The sequence below is a fragment of the Ceratina calcarata genome, unplaced genomic scaffold (genome assembly GCF_001652005.2).
Source record: "Ceratina calcarata isolate Rehan_Ccalc_2016 unplaced genomic scaffold, ASM165200v1 scaffold185, whole genome shotgun sequence".
Lineage (NCBI taxonomy): Eukaryota > Metazoa > Arthropoda > Insecta > Hymenoptera > Apidae > Ceratina > Ceratina calcarata.
This window is the reverse complement of record NW_017139974.1, coordinates 155,783-169,489: the sequence shown is the minus strand read 5'-3', so window position 1 is coordinate 169,489 and position 13,707 is coordinate 155,783. Positions and strand designations below refer to the sequence as shown.

General features: G+C 37.6%; 4 protein-coding genes across 6 annotated transcripts in view; 2 read left to right on the top strand and 2 right to left on the bottom strand.

The window, feature by feature from the left end:
• The window catches only part of orb (polyadenylation element binding protein orb), a 15,297-nt gene extending 4,731 nt beyond the window's left edge, over positions 1-10,566 (top strand). Inside the window, exons 4-12 of one of the 3 annotated variants that reach the window (XR_003388750.1) lie at positions 3,198-3,457; positions 3,789-3,921; positions 3,999-4,302; positions 4,370-4,602; positions 4,686-4,944; positions 5,097-5,224; positions 5,297-5,377; positions 5,452-7,887; positions 10,486-10,566. Coding sequence is in view for 2 of the 3 variants with exons in the window: in XM_018038163.2 (XP_017893652.1) it covers positions 243-377; positions 3,198-3,457; positions 3,789-3,921; positions 3,999-4,302; positions 4,370-4,602; positions 4,686-4,944; positions 5,097-5,224; positions 5,297-5,377; positions 5,452-5,616 (1,698 nt within the window). In the remaining variant the exon portion in view is untranslated. Of the gene's footprint in view, positions 1-63; positions 378-3,197; positions 3,458-3,788; positions 3,922-3,998; positions 4,303-4,369; positions 4,603-4,685; positions 4,945-5,096; positions 5,225-5,296; positions 5,378-5,451; positions 8,282-10,485 lie in introns of those variants that run through there. The other 2 variants (XM_018038163.2, XM_018038162.2) reach the window with 2 other exon arrangements.
• Positions 8,479-10,218, bottom strand: Pex11c (peroxisomal biogenesis factor 11c). Its single transcript, XM_018038094.2, has 4 exons — positions 9,315-10,218; positions 9,029-9,207; positions 8,888-8,956; positions 8,479-8,787 (listed from the first exon to the last, which is right to left on the bottom strand). The coding sequence occupies exons 1-4, from the start codon at positions 9,543-9,545 to the stop codon at positions 8,568-8,570; spliced, it is 699 nt and encodes a 232-aa protein (XP_017893583.1). The 5' UTR covers positions 9,546-10,218; the 3' UTR covers positions 8,479-8,567.
• A 36-nt stretch (positions 10,567-10,602) lies between the features above and the next one.
• Positions 10,603-11,670, top strand: Arpc3A (Actin-related protein 2/3 complex, subunit 3A). The gene is made up of 4 exons (XM_018038093.2): positions 10,603-10,761; positions 10,885-11,061; positions 11,147-11,342; positions 11,433-11,670. Exons 1-4 carry the CDS (start codon positions 10,756-10,758, stop codon positions 11,585-11,587), a joined length of 534 nt encoding a protein of 177 aa, XP_017893582.1. The 5' UTR covers positions 10,603-10,755; the 3' UTR covers positions 11,588-11,670.
• RpL15 (ribosomal protein L15) lies at positions 11,662-13,517 on the bottom strand. Its single transcript, XM_018038092.2, has 5 exons — positions 13,412-13,517; positions 12,934-13,114; positions 12,492-12,628; positions 12,292-12,402; positions 11,662-12,101 (listed from the first exon to the last, which is right to left on the bottom strand). Exons 1-5 carry the CDS (start codon positions 13,478-13,480, stop codon positions 11,907-11,909), a joined length of 693 nt encoding a protein of 230 aa, XP_017893581.2. The 5' UTR covers positions 13,481-13,517; the 3' UTR covers positions 11,662-11,906.
• Between the last annotated feature and the right edge of the window lie 190 nt (positions 13,518-13,707).

Below are 13,707 nucleotides of genomic sequence, written 5' to 3'. Positions count from 1 at the left end.
TATATTTAGGCATTATTAGATTAATGTGTTATACTAGAAGTATCATTTCTTTTCTTCTCATTCTTTTTTACACCCGATACATAATGAGAAAAATTTGTTGTAATCGCCTGCTTGGAGAGCAGCGAGCGTGCCCGTTCGTCGTTTGTTAGTTGAAAGTCCTCGCGGCGCCGTTTTGTGTATTTCTGCGATTTAGATTTAAAACAGGCTCGTATTTTTTTTTCCTTCCCGGTACGTCAGGTGACATGTCGATCTCGGATTTATTTGGGCTGGGCTTACCCCGGGGTTCATTGATAAATAACCAGTCAACACCCACGACTCCTGGTTGCCGTAACCACCAGTATCAAGGACGCAATCAAGGAGCCTCTCAGCATTACCAGGTAATTTTTATATATTATGCAGGCCTCTTCCTTGCGCAGAACATCTGGTTTTTGTTTAAGTCCGACAAATTCGTCGCTCGGGAACGCATCAGAACTCATTTCCTGTAATATATTTTGTTGCAGTTTGAAACGATTTTCTTAAATGTAACGGTTCTTTCAATTCGTAAATACCGCGGTGGTGAAAATGTGATACGATACAGATAGGCAGTACTTATTGTCCGAAACGTCTGCCTGCTGCCAATACAATAACCGGAACAATGATTATTCTGATTGGAATGACTCCAACTCGCTGATCTCTGTGTCCGTTCGTTGCGCGGTTAATTTTTTTCCACAATAGAGATCCTCCCGGTTTCGCGACCTATCGATTTTCGATACATTTTGACGTAGAACAAGACGATAGAAACGAAGTTGAAAATTAAGGTAGTAACCCTTGAATGAAAACGCTGACGAAGTATTAAAATCTTAACAGTTATTAGGTATTAAATTAATAAGACACTGTGCAAAATTTTAGAAATTTTCCAAGGCTATTAAAAAAGTTGTTGCATTTTGAATTCTTACGTTGAATGGTAGAATTTTGATTATATTTATGGAAAAATATAGATCCAATAATGAAGGAATTTTTTAATTTTGTATAATTAATATATTTTTTAAGAATATTTTAAAGTTGAAATAATATCAATTTGGAGAATACTTAAGATAGACTATAAAAGTAAAGTTTAGTAAGCAAAAGGAAGAATTGTAGATTATAGCAGTATGTACAACTTCTATTTGAAGCATTTGTCCAAATTTTCAGAGAAAATAAATTATTAGAGATTTTCCCAAGGGGTACGTACTATCTCCTAAACCGTTGGACCTACGGGAAAATTGCATATGACCTTCTTTTGTAACTGACGACTAGAGCTACAACTTTTATTTGAAACATTTTTCGCTAGTGTCAATAGTTAACGAATTATTTGAAATAAACTTTTTTTCTTTTTGTAAAATACTCGTAAACCATCGACGCTAGCGAAAAATGTTTCAGACGAAAATTGTAGATCTCGTCGTCCTCTACAAAAAAGGTCATATGCAATTTTCCCGTAGGTCCAACGGTTTAGGAGTACCTGAGAAAAAATGAAATTTTTTGCCAAAAGTTTACTGATTTGACGGTAGAATTAGTCGGATTTTATCATTGCCCATAAAATGCCAATTAATCACGCTTAACTTGTTAAATACTGGAGTTAGAAGAAAAATGCATAGAACCTTCCTTGTAGAGGACATCAGTACCTACAACTTTCATTTGAAGCATTTTTCGATAAAGTACTTATATATACAATATAACAAATTCCATCAATTTTAATTTTTGAAAACCAATTCAACGTTAACAAGTAAACTTTTTTCATCCAAAATCATTGTTCTTTCGACGTCTGATTTCTTTTTAATTATAGGAAATTGCCTTTTTCTAAGGTACATAAAGTTTTCGGATTGACTGTATAGCCAATACACCCTTAAGGACGAACAGTATTTTGTACATAAACGTGGCCAGTATTAAGTTCGCATAAATATTAAATATTAATTGTTAAACGGATGTGATTCGCGGTCAAAAGGGGTAAATGCTGGAGGGACGTATAATGATAGTCGGGTCTTATCGATCAGACGTTTTAATGGACATTTTATCAGGCTCTTCTCGACGCCTTTAACGTTATTACCTTCGCCATTTGCTGGATGCATCTGTACATAAAGGACCGAAAGGACGGTGAAATGCGCGTATTAGAGTCGGCGTATAATGCGTTGGACAAAATAAATTACGCATAGCCGCGCGCGTTAGTGCGCGATCCGGATCCCGCAGTAGCCAAGAATTTACAAGCTTGAGCCAAACGACTCTATCACAGCTTAGCCCGTCCGTCTTCCTCCCTTCAACCTTTTTTTTTTGCCTCGCTTCTTATCGCGAACTCTCGTAAGTTCCTATTCGCATGACTCATTGTCTTCATCTTTCACACCGCTATGTTGCCTTGGATGTGATCCAGTAACCACTATCTCAGAATGTGTACTTGCAATAAGCAATTTACTTATGACTTCTTCTATTTTTCAAGCGAGATCGAATCACTGAAATTAATCATCGTCAGACATGGAGGAATAAAATGAGAGAGCATATCATGCCATCGTTTCCCATAAAATTATATCACTGTTAGATTAACTGCCGTATAGTCATAGTTAGACAACGGATTTTATACATTTATAAGAATATTTCGAAATTCGAAAATATAAACGCTGTGTGTAATGTATAAAATGAAAAGTTGAATACGTATCACAATATTTAAGTGATAGAATAATTGTTAAAACTGATACCCTGAATACTTTGCACAACAGTCCGCAGTATAATCACGGTCCAAAGGACAGATGATGTCGTTGCACAACAGTCCGGAGTATAATTACGGTCTAAGGGACAGATGATGACTAGGTCGTAAAATTCGTCGGGTAGTTAAAAGTGACACCTATCTAATGGTACCCCCCTCCCCCTGCTGTTCTTACCGCAACCAGAATTGGACACTGGTAACGAGAATTGCCAGCAAACCTGTGGATACTGTCCGAGTCTTAACTTGTTGCCTTTGGCTTCCAGTGTTGATCAAATGTACAATTTCCGATATAAAGAAAATATCAGAAATGCTCTAGTATTTTGAGAGATATTGCTTAAATTTTATTTATTGTTGGTTACATTTAAATTTTACAATGATAAATATGGATGTATACAATTTCGAACAGACTGAAACGAGACCTGAGGACTTCTTATAACAATTAAATAGATAAACTATTAAATAGATTGTTTTATGTTAATGATTGTAGTTTGACGACAACGAATTTTGCCCGGATACGCCGATGTTCGACGTTCCAAGCTCACCAAGCTCTGTGAACACACCCGGTAGCCCTGGCAGCCCCGAAAGCATTTACTCGAACTATCGTCCCTATTCGTACTCGTGTAGGAGCAGCAGCGATCAATCGACATCATCGTCGGGTCGAGGATCCATGCAGCACATCGGCTCACCGTCGTCACCCATTCATACACCTTTTTCCGGACGACCAATTCGGGGGTCGACACCTTACAGGTACTCCTTCGAATGTTGCAATCATTGCTAAACTGCAGACGTTTATGCAAAATGCAATAATTAAATCGTGGACAGTATTAAGTGGACATAGTTCAAAGTGGAATAAATTTCCTAACATTGGATCAAACATCATACTTTTCTGTGAGATGTTAGGAGACTTAGTTTAGATGTGCAAGAAAACATTTTATTATTAATTATTTTTCTATCTTATCTTATTTTATTACTCCATTAAAATATTTCTGATCACTTTTCTTATAAATGCACGATACCCGCAGTTTAATCATTGCAATGAAAAACAATGATTGACAATTTGATGGTTGTGATTATTCAGTACCAGCGACTGCAGTAGTCCGACGTACGAGTATCCTCGCATGATCGCAAGCAACGGATCAAGATCAGACTCCCCAACGGACTCGGAAACGAGTGGTACGAGTAATATGGACGGGTCTCTGTCCGACATAATGGTATCTACTTTTCCTAGTTGCGACATGTAGACTACTTTTCTTCGAAACCGAACTTCAATTGGTTATTTCTATTTTAGAATTGTTTATCATTTAATTCATCTCCACATGGATGTTACCCTCCGTCTCTGGGTTCGTTTATGTCACCGGAAGTAGATTCGTACACGAACAACAGAGCGGCTGCGTTCCAGCGAATGGCAGCGAAAAAATATTTGTCATCCCGGTTAAACCAAAACGGTGGCTTCTTTAACTCCCGGTGTTCGCAAGAGAATAACTTCTGCTCCAATGGAAACCATATGATGGGCCTGAATTCGCCGCCGTTAAATATTCTAGATCCGCAGCACTGCCTCGATCGTGCGGCAAGATTTCATCGAAGCGCAGCCGGTAATTATCAATCCACAATGATTAAAATGAATAACAAATGTGTTAAATAATCAAATGATTGCTCCAGCGCTTTGCGACCCAATTTGTACTTGGAGCGGCATATTGCCAGTGCGTACTCAAAAAGCATCGGGCTATTCGTCGAAAGTTTTCCTCGGTGGCGTACCTTGGGATATTACGGAGTCTCATCTAATTGCGACCTTCAAACAATTCGGTCAGATCAGGGTAGAATGGCCGGGTAAAGACCAGGCCGCTACACAGCCGAAAGGATATGTGTATATTATATTCGAAACTGAGAAACAGGTATATGAATATTTCAGATTCTTATTGTTTGCATCTCCTCGCTTCAGAAATTGATTATATTTATTTTGTGACATTTGAAAAAGGTGAGAACTCTTTTGGCGTGCTGTACACACGATTTTACCAATGGCGGTAGTTGGTACTACAAAATATCATCTAAACGTATGAAAGCAAAACAGGTGCAAGTAATTCCTTGGATTCTTGAAAACAGTAATTTCGTCAAGTCAACGTCACAGAAACTTGATCCTCACAAAACTGTTTTCGTCGGTGCTCTCCACGGTATGCTGACTGCTGCTGGTTTAGCGAAAGTCATGGATGATCTATTTCGCGGTGTTATTTATGCAGGTAGATACTTCACTGCTGATTAATCTCCTTTCAAACTTGGATAATTTTCGATAGACATTTCGTGATACCATAATTTTTTCAGTAGCGTATTTACCAATTATTTGAATTATTCGGATACGATTTACTACGTCAAAATTGAAACTTTATTTTAGGAATTGACACAGATAAGCACAAGTATCCAATCGGATCTGGTCGCGTCACATTCAGCACAAAGTATTCCTACATGAGAGCAATTTCAGCTGCTTTCATAGAGATAAAGACTGCGAAATTTACAAAAAAGGTTCGACTGATTTTCACAAATAATGAAAAAAAAGGAATGTAATAATATAAAAGTTGTATTAATTTTTAATAGGTTCAAGTCGATCCGTATTTAGAGGATTCTATGTGTTCCGGATGCTCAGTACAACAAGGACCTTACTTCTGCCGTGAAATGGTAAAAACAAACACAATTTCAATATGGATGTATATGGATTCAATATAAATGTTGCTTTTATTTTCTCCGCGCAGACGTGCTTCCGTTATTATTGCCGAGCTTGCTGGATATGGCAGCACTCTATGGAATCAATGTGGCACCACAAGCCGTTAATGAGGAACTCGAAGACGAATCAAGTGGTCGGATTATCGCCGAACATGAATTTCGCGCCCCGCGGGATGATCAATCCCACGATTTAAGTACAACGTTTCACGTTTTCTTTCCGAAGATTATGCATTCGATTTTTTTGACTATTGTTTTGTGCACGGGCGTAGTGCTAGGCCACTTACTGACAGGATCCACATTTAGTTTTTATCGGAGAGCTGCGGTAGCTGGTTTGACGATATTTGTGCCGCATACCGGATACACCAGCTGGCCGGCAACAGTACAACGATTTGTTTATTATCGTTAATATCACTTACGTCCGGGGCATACGGAAGACTTACGAAAAGAAAAAAAGAATATCGTGTTCCACAAAGAGTTCCTATTTCCGAACGCGGCCACCACCACGTTCTCGAAGAAACAGTAGCTTAGGGACTGGTTCTCTCGTTGATCTTTTTATTACGAAGAATATCTATATAGTTGTACCATTGAGCAACACCATCACATTAAGGCCCGGTTTAATGCGTTTACCGAGTGTGCGTTTACGTTGAATTCGCGTAGGTTCAATTGTGGCTTTTACAGTGACAATAATTTTTTTATGCAATAATGTTGGGGAAGCCACTCGACTGTTGATGAGTAAGGTGCTAGGAGGAAATATGGCTGAGTTTAATAGTGTTTAGACATCTATTAAGAAAGACTAAAACGCGCCGCTATAATAATCTATCGGCGAAATATTACGCTTAAAGTGTTCCATGAGATTAGATTATCGTACTTTTACAGCGGCAGAAGGAACTTAATAATTTACTTATTATTATTTTTTTTTTGCGAGCAGCGTATTTACTTTAAGCATTGCCAGAAGCTCACCGACGTCAGTCGACGATGTCGCCCACCTTTATAATTTTACGTTAGTTTGTAAAATATCGCCAAAGTGGTTATTGTAAACATACTTTAGTTTCTTACGATAATTAATCGGAGCGATAAGCCGTCGCGAGCTTTCGTTTACAGGGTTTATTTAACTGTTGACGAAATGGAGAAGTATATGGTTTACGATTCTGCAGCGGATTGTAATGGAACGTTTCTGTTTTTATTTTTTGTTACGATATAATGTTATATATTTTCTTTCAAACACTATTTCGTCGCCTTACTTCTGCTCGCGTTTATACTGTTTTCATATAATTTTGTTGAGTCAATTAAAAATGTATATTTTTGCAGATAAGACTCTCATCGTCGTTGCTATTTTCTCGTTCCGTCATTCTGTTATTTTTTTTTTATTATCGTTTGACAAAATGATTCTTCCAAACCCTTCTGCCGATTCCCAACTCCTGGCCTTGATAAATATATGCTTACGCAAGATGCTACACGTCGAATATTTATCTGATTCGAGAATTAAAACTTGCGATTTGAAGTATTGAAAATTTTAGATATAATAATCGATATCTGCAAGGGGCATATATACATTTATATGTATATATATATATGTAATCAATTGCAAATTATATTACTACGATACTGAATTAAGTACTAATATCGGAGGGAGGGAAGAATGTAAGATTATCTGAGTTACTAAAATTTCGCTTAGGTCAAGAAAGTGGAACAAATACAAGAATATATCGTTAGCATTCTAACGTCAATGCAATTATCAAATACACATATATAATAACAATAAGGAACTACTCATATGAAGTGCTTTAATACAACGTACTATAATATATACTACTCGACAAAATTATGGCAACACGAAACTTGCCCAAGTTTTGGAGATGATTATTCGGCAAATGATCTAAGTCTCACAAGTTGTCATTGCAATTTTTTAATTTTGGACGTGTCTTTAGATTTAAATGTCGTCTGTCGTAGAATTGCATCAAATCGAAAATCTCCGAATAGGATTTCAAAGTAAAATAGAGTAAATCGTCGCCTCGCAATAATTTGCTGTCGTCGTATAATCATCTCCCAAACTTGAGTAATTTGCAATGCCAAATTCGTGATACCATAATTTTTTTTAGTAATACATATATATACATATATATTCTAAACACAGCTTCCAATGTAATCGTAAAGTTTTCAGTAATGAAAAATATCAGTTTTGCTAATGCCCAAGAATCGTTGTAAACAGAAGGACAAGAAAAAAGCTCTTAGACTACAAATTAACGGTAATTAATGGCCGAATGGTGACGAGACGTTGGAAATTTTAAAGATGCTCTTTTATCGGAAATATTATCTTATTTACAAATTTTTAATAAGTCGTGCCTTTTAATATAATCTCCATAGATTTTATTCAAACGTGGGAAACACAAACTATTTTTAAATCACTGATAACCACGCGATACAGGGTGATCTACCAAAGAAAATGAAGAACAAGACTGCTACTGGTATGCATAATATGAAGTTCTCTTAAAACTGTCTCTTTTAAAAGAAATTTAACCACTCGCGAGGCCATGATTAATCGTGCCCTACGGTAGCGAAATATTTTTTTTATGTTCATATTGAAAGTGCCTCCCATTCTCTTTCACTTTTATCGACAATGCGAACCAATAACTTACGAATAGCCGCACCCGAATAGACTCGAAACGATTTGAACGTTAGTAAACGTGTACATGTGTACTAGTTAGCTTAAAATCAAACAAGCTTTGTCCGAGTATGAATAATATAATTTGTATCGTATTAATTTTTTCTTATTATATGTATCCCTGTTATATTAAATATTGTAACACGAAACTATTAGGAAGATTAGAAAGAATAAATTGTTCTTTATTATGTTAACAAGTTTGTGCAGTTCTAAAATTACATCAAAATGTTCAATTTCATTATTTTACGACTCTGATTTCTTAGTTTACCATTACTTTTACAATAAGAATATGTACACGTACCTCAAAAGATTTTGGGGTTGCACGTGACTTCTATTAACGAGGTATTGAAATCTTGTTAGGAAGAAGTTGTAAACAACAAGGAGGAATACATGATTGATTAATTAGTTGGTAATTTTTATTGAAAAATAAACTTTTAACAAATTTAAAAAAACGGCGGGAAGTTAGTTGCCAACTCAATACTGTTAAGACTGCTTTTTCTGCTCTGCCCGTTTGCTTAGAGCTTGATACATGCCAATCAAGGATGAGAGAGTTCCGAGTGCTCCAACGTGCCAAGTTTTTAATTTACCACCCCAAAGCGTACCAGCTGGCAAATAACTAATCGCGTAACTGGTATCTAATAGACATCTAATGCAACCCAGTGATTCATTCCATCTCTGTTTGTTAACTGCCTTCAAGGCTGTCCTGTTCGAACAGACGAAGAAGTATGAACATATATTACAGTTATCTTTTATTATTCACTAATGTCCCAATTTTACGTCACGTGAACAGAAATCTTACTTACCTCGCATTATAATTAGTTTCAATGAGATGCCTTCTGTAATTGCTAAGCGTCTTCAGTCTCCGTAGAGACCTGCAAAATGCAATTATAAGTAAGAGTAGCAGAAATGTTTCAGCGCTACATAAAATGATTATTTTAATTTACTTCATTAACGAAAGCTGCAAGGAAATTATCCAAAGCCATGTAGAAGTATTGGACCATACTTCTGTGTCGACTTTAATTAATTTATGCTCGCCAGCCCAGGAGATGTGTTCTATTGGGCAGAATATGATATCAACTGCAATTTGTGTCAATTCTGTCCACCTAATCAACCAATCTGTCTCCTGTTACATGACATAGAAAGTTTATACGCCTGTAGGAAAACGGTACAAGTTTGTACATACATTAAATATGATATAAATGTGCACGATTTATATTAGAATATACGTACCGTTTTTCCCCATCCATATGTCAGAGCATAATGTAATACAGGTATGTCGTCTAGCAATCTCAGTATCACTCTGCATTCACTCATTTGTCTGCTAATTACTCTCAACTTTTTCTCGGTTTCATTCGACGATGTTCCTACTGTGGCAAATTTTGCTATGTAGGACAACGTTCTTAAAAATTTATCCCTCCCTTGATACGTATCCAAGTATTCTGATATTAATGCGACGCTCATTTCGATATAAAAATAGAAGTGTTTGCGATGAAAAGTATCACAAATTTTTTTTAGAATCAATTCGTGCTAAATTTAAGCCGTACAGCTGCCCAAATCGATTCCTGACCTACTTGGCATGACAGATGCAAATTGATATCTCTCGATCCTTTCGCCTGCTTGCAATTGACTGCTTGACAAATGTAAACAATTTTAACCTCTTATAATTGAATCTAATCTATCTGCTGAATCATACAAAAATCATCAATCTTGAATGAAATATTTTGAACTTTGTACTAATTCTAAGGTTCAGATTTCAAACACTGAAAAACACAGTGACGGAATGACATAATAAGAAATATGTTATAAATACGTAGAACAATTCGTGTAACAACGCCTGAACTCAATTACAATGCAAATGAATCTTGACTAAAATTCTAATTGAGATTCCAGCCAAAAGCTGCAATTTATATCATAGTCTTTTGATTCTTTTGAAATCTGTCATCCACCTGTCATCTCCGTGACACGAAGAAACATTTCTATATTTCAAATTCCACTGCATAGATTTTTATGAAACGTGAGTCAAATTAAAGCTAGAGTCGCTCGCCGCTGTGGTGTCATATATGGGCAAAGGGGTAAACGCATGAATTGAAATTTTGATCGGTTACCGAACTAATACGATCGGCAGCCAGTCCATAGCTATTAAATACTGATAATTTTGGAGTTTTATAGGCTTAAAAAATTGTCAATTTACTCAAAATGATTAAATAAATGGTTATATTTAAATCTTTCACAATCTCACGTACATTTTTCTTCATTGCATACATTTTTTTATCTATTTAACAGCACTTGTAACTGTACAATTATTTATACCTCCGTTATTTATTCGTCTAATATCACAGGGCGTATTAAAACAGAAAAAGGTTATAAAGCAGTCCATCAGCCGATGCTCTTTTTGTTATAGTTTTCAAATTCGACGCATGCGCATTAGCGTTCACTCTCACTTTTGGTACGGAGATGTTGGTTACGCAAAGCTCAGTGTACAAGAGATAAGCTTGAGTATATAGTTTATTAAATATATGGTTGAAGGTGGATCCTGTATACTCGTCTGGAATATGGTCTGGAAAAAGAATTCAAGAGTTCAGCACCAAAACACTAAATAAAACGAATCGAATCAATTTGACACGCGAAAAGGAACACTTTGCTCGCCGGGAAAGACAGTTAATTTGTTAAAATGCCTGTGAGTATGTGATTGTGGAGTGAAATATTTGATCTAAACGTTCGTGCAATTATTGTACCGATATAGGGGCGTCTCCTCCTTTAATCGCGATCAATCTGTTGATGATGCGTTTCTTTATCGCAGGCATATCATTCGAGTTTCGTTGAAAATAATGGCAATATCGGTAATTTGGCACTTCTGCCGATTCGGACGCATTTCAGAGGTCCCGCACCACCTTTTAACAACAAGGACTTGGACATAATTGACGAGGCATTGTACTTCTTCAAAGCAAATGTATTTTTTAGAACGTATGAAATCAAGGTATCGATCGTTTGTCGATGACATTCTGTGAACGAGCAGATAAAGCTTTTATGTACGTCTTCGAGTTCTGTGTGTTTCGTTTTAGAGCGAGGCTGACAGAGTTTTAATTTACATCACGCTGTATATAACGGAATGCTTGAAAAGATTACAGAAATGTGCGACTCAAGCTCAAGCGACGAACGAAATGTACTCACTTGCTATTTCAAAGTTTGACATTCCCGGTGATCCAGGTTTCCCCCTCAATTCGGTCTATGCGAAACCAAGCAATCCTGTAGAGGCTGGTAAGCGGTTTTTGTTCTCTTCGAGTCACGACTGAATCGCGGTACGACGATCACCAATCAAGCACGTATCTCTTTATTTATTCGTAACAGATACCATGAGGCAATATTTGCAACAAATACGGCAGGAAACGGGCGTGAGGCTTGTAGAGAAGGTATATGGAGAGGATGGTAAGCCGAGTAAATGGTGGCTATGTTTTGCAAAGAAAAAATTTATGGACAAGTCGTTGTCCGGCCCTGGCCAGTGAACGACACCGTTTTATATTATTTCTAGAATATAAGTCGCCCATTGTCCAATAATGCGTCGCAATATACAATTTCCTTTTTTAAATCGTATTTTATTGTAGCATGTACCTATGTATGAAATTAAACGTGTACAAATTGTTCATTCCCGACCTGTTGGAAAGTGTCCCGACGGAAGGAAAAACGAATATTTCGAGGATTGTACTTCGACACCTCGTGCAATTATTATTTGTATCTATTGGGAAGTATCGATGACAAAAACCGAGGTGCTTCCGCGTAAAGTGAAGGGAAGGAAAAAACGTAATATCGGTACAATTTGCAAGTTTATCTTTTCCTGCGAAGTGACAAAGAGTTTCTCCTGAGCCACGCCGCGCGACGAGAACCACCGATCGTTTGCGAGTACCGATGTCCTTTACCCAAACCACGTGAACTCCTGCCGGCCGACGTCTTTCCACGAAGTTCACGGTGTTTATGAACCGCGTTACACACCCAATTCACCTTCGGGTCGTTACGAACCGTCTGAAACACGAACAAGACCGTTAACAATGCTACCGATCGTATCGCTGCGTCAATGGGTTCCGTCACGCGTTCAGACATCCAAGGAAGATGAATCAATCATAATGTATCAACATCAAGTAGCAATATCATCATTAGAGTAATACCGAGGGTACGCAATGGAAAATGTAACAACGTTAATCAGAAGAATTACCGGATGCGCGGGGTCCACCAGAATGACTTCGTAGTATTTATACGTAGAGTCTTGAGCGACCCAGTAACTGTTCAACACTCTTAAACCACCGCAACGACGACCGACGCGTTCCTAAAAATTGAGAAGCGAACGATGAATCAGACAATGCACAAAGTATTTTACTTCCAATTCGCACGAGAAGTACAAAAGACATCACTTACTTCAGCTACGGATTGCAGTTTCCTGGTAGGTTTCAATTGATTTACCCCATGACTCTTGGGCTTGCCATAAGTCGCACCCTTGGGAACTGGACGTTTACGACCTCCCCTCCTCACACGAATTCTGAATATGACAAAGCCTGTGCATTTGGAATAGAATCATTAATATTTATATATGCTGCACGTTCATCTGAACGATAATCATTTAACGTCGAACGATAATCAGCGTGTACACTATCTCACCACAGATCAGTAAGAGTGGTGCATGGTATATCATCATCTCATGTATGAAACAAATACAGTAGACTTCCGGTTATTTGGAAAACATTGGTTCTAGCATTCGGTTCATCCCGACTAAACATATATCACGTTGACACTGCCAAATAAACGGAATCTACCGTAGAACGAAACCAATATCTTGCTCGAAGACGGTACCTGGACTAACCTTGTTTAGCCTTGTAGCCTAAACGGCGTGCTTTATCCGGCCTGGATGGTCGAGGAGCACGGTGCATTTTGGTCAATTGACGATATTGCCAGCATCGAATACGTAGCAGAAAGCGGAGCACATCGCTCTGCTTTTTGCGGTACAGCTCCTGTAGATATTTGTATGCACCCATGGTTGTTCCCTGAAAATGAGACAGAAAAAATTTTCGTTTCGTCGGGACAAGACACGCGTACAATACAAAATTTGAAAGATAATAATGAGAATGAAGATGTTAGTTAACACGGAAAGGTAAACGAAACTCATCGCGTGTCAATGCTCGATCCGTTACGAGCAATAAATATGATATTCCCGTGAAACTAGTTTAGGAAATAATAAGTATATTCGTTGCTGGAACGTTTAACGACGAATTCCTATTAAACGCGATTCGATGAAACGTAGAGATCGTCGAAATATATCAGGATTTTCAGCGTGCGCTTACCCTCGGCCATGAGAACAGAAATAGAGGGCTGCTTTCACGTTGATGCGAAGCATCAACGTGTATAATCATTGACTATTCGATTACCCGAAGTTGGTACGCTCGATTGTACGTGTTTGGTTTTGGTAGCAGACATCTATGGGAGCGAACACGAAGCAACGGAGCAACTTCGGAAGAAATTTGGAACCGCGCGCGTGAAAGCGGCGATGCTGTTACTAGAGATGTAGGGATTTAGACTCCAAATTTCCTTTTTCTTTTTATCTCTGTTTTATTATTTATGAAACATATAAATATATAAA

Coding starts and splice junctions, on each gene's coding strand:
- RpL15 (XM_018038092.2), bottom strand. CDS start 13,480: ATGATTATACACGTTGATGCTTCGCATCAACGTGAAAGCAGCCCTCTA. Junction 12,629..12,933: donor AGGCTACAAGGCTAAACAAG/GTTAGTCCAGGT, acceptor CCAAATGCACAG/GCTTTGTCATATTCAGAATT. Junction 12,403..12,491: donor AACTGCAATCCGTAGCTGAA/GTAAGTGATGTC, acceptor CTCAATTTTTAG/GAACGCGTCGGTCGTCGTTG.
- Arpc3A (XM_018038093.2), top strand. Junction 11,062..11,146: donor TTAGAACGTATGAAATCAAG/GTATCGATCGTT, acceptor GTTTCGTTTTAG/AGCGAGGCTGACAGAGTTTT. Junction 11,343..11,432: donor AAGCAATCCTGTAGAGGCTG/GTAAGCGGTTTT, acceptor TATTCGTAACAG/ATACCATGAGGCAATATTTG.
- Pex11c (XM_018038094.2), bottom strand. CDS start 9,545: ATGAGCGTCGCATTAATATCAGAATACTTGGATACGTATCAAGGGAGG. Junction 8,957..9,028: donor TTGCAGCTTTCGTTAATGAA/GTAAATTAAAAT, acceptor TGCATTTTGCAG/GTCTCTACGGAGACTGAAGA. Junction 8,788..8,887: donor GAAACTAATTATAATGCGAG/GTAAGTAAGATT, acceptor CTGTTCGAACAG/GACAGCCTTGAAGGCAGTTA.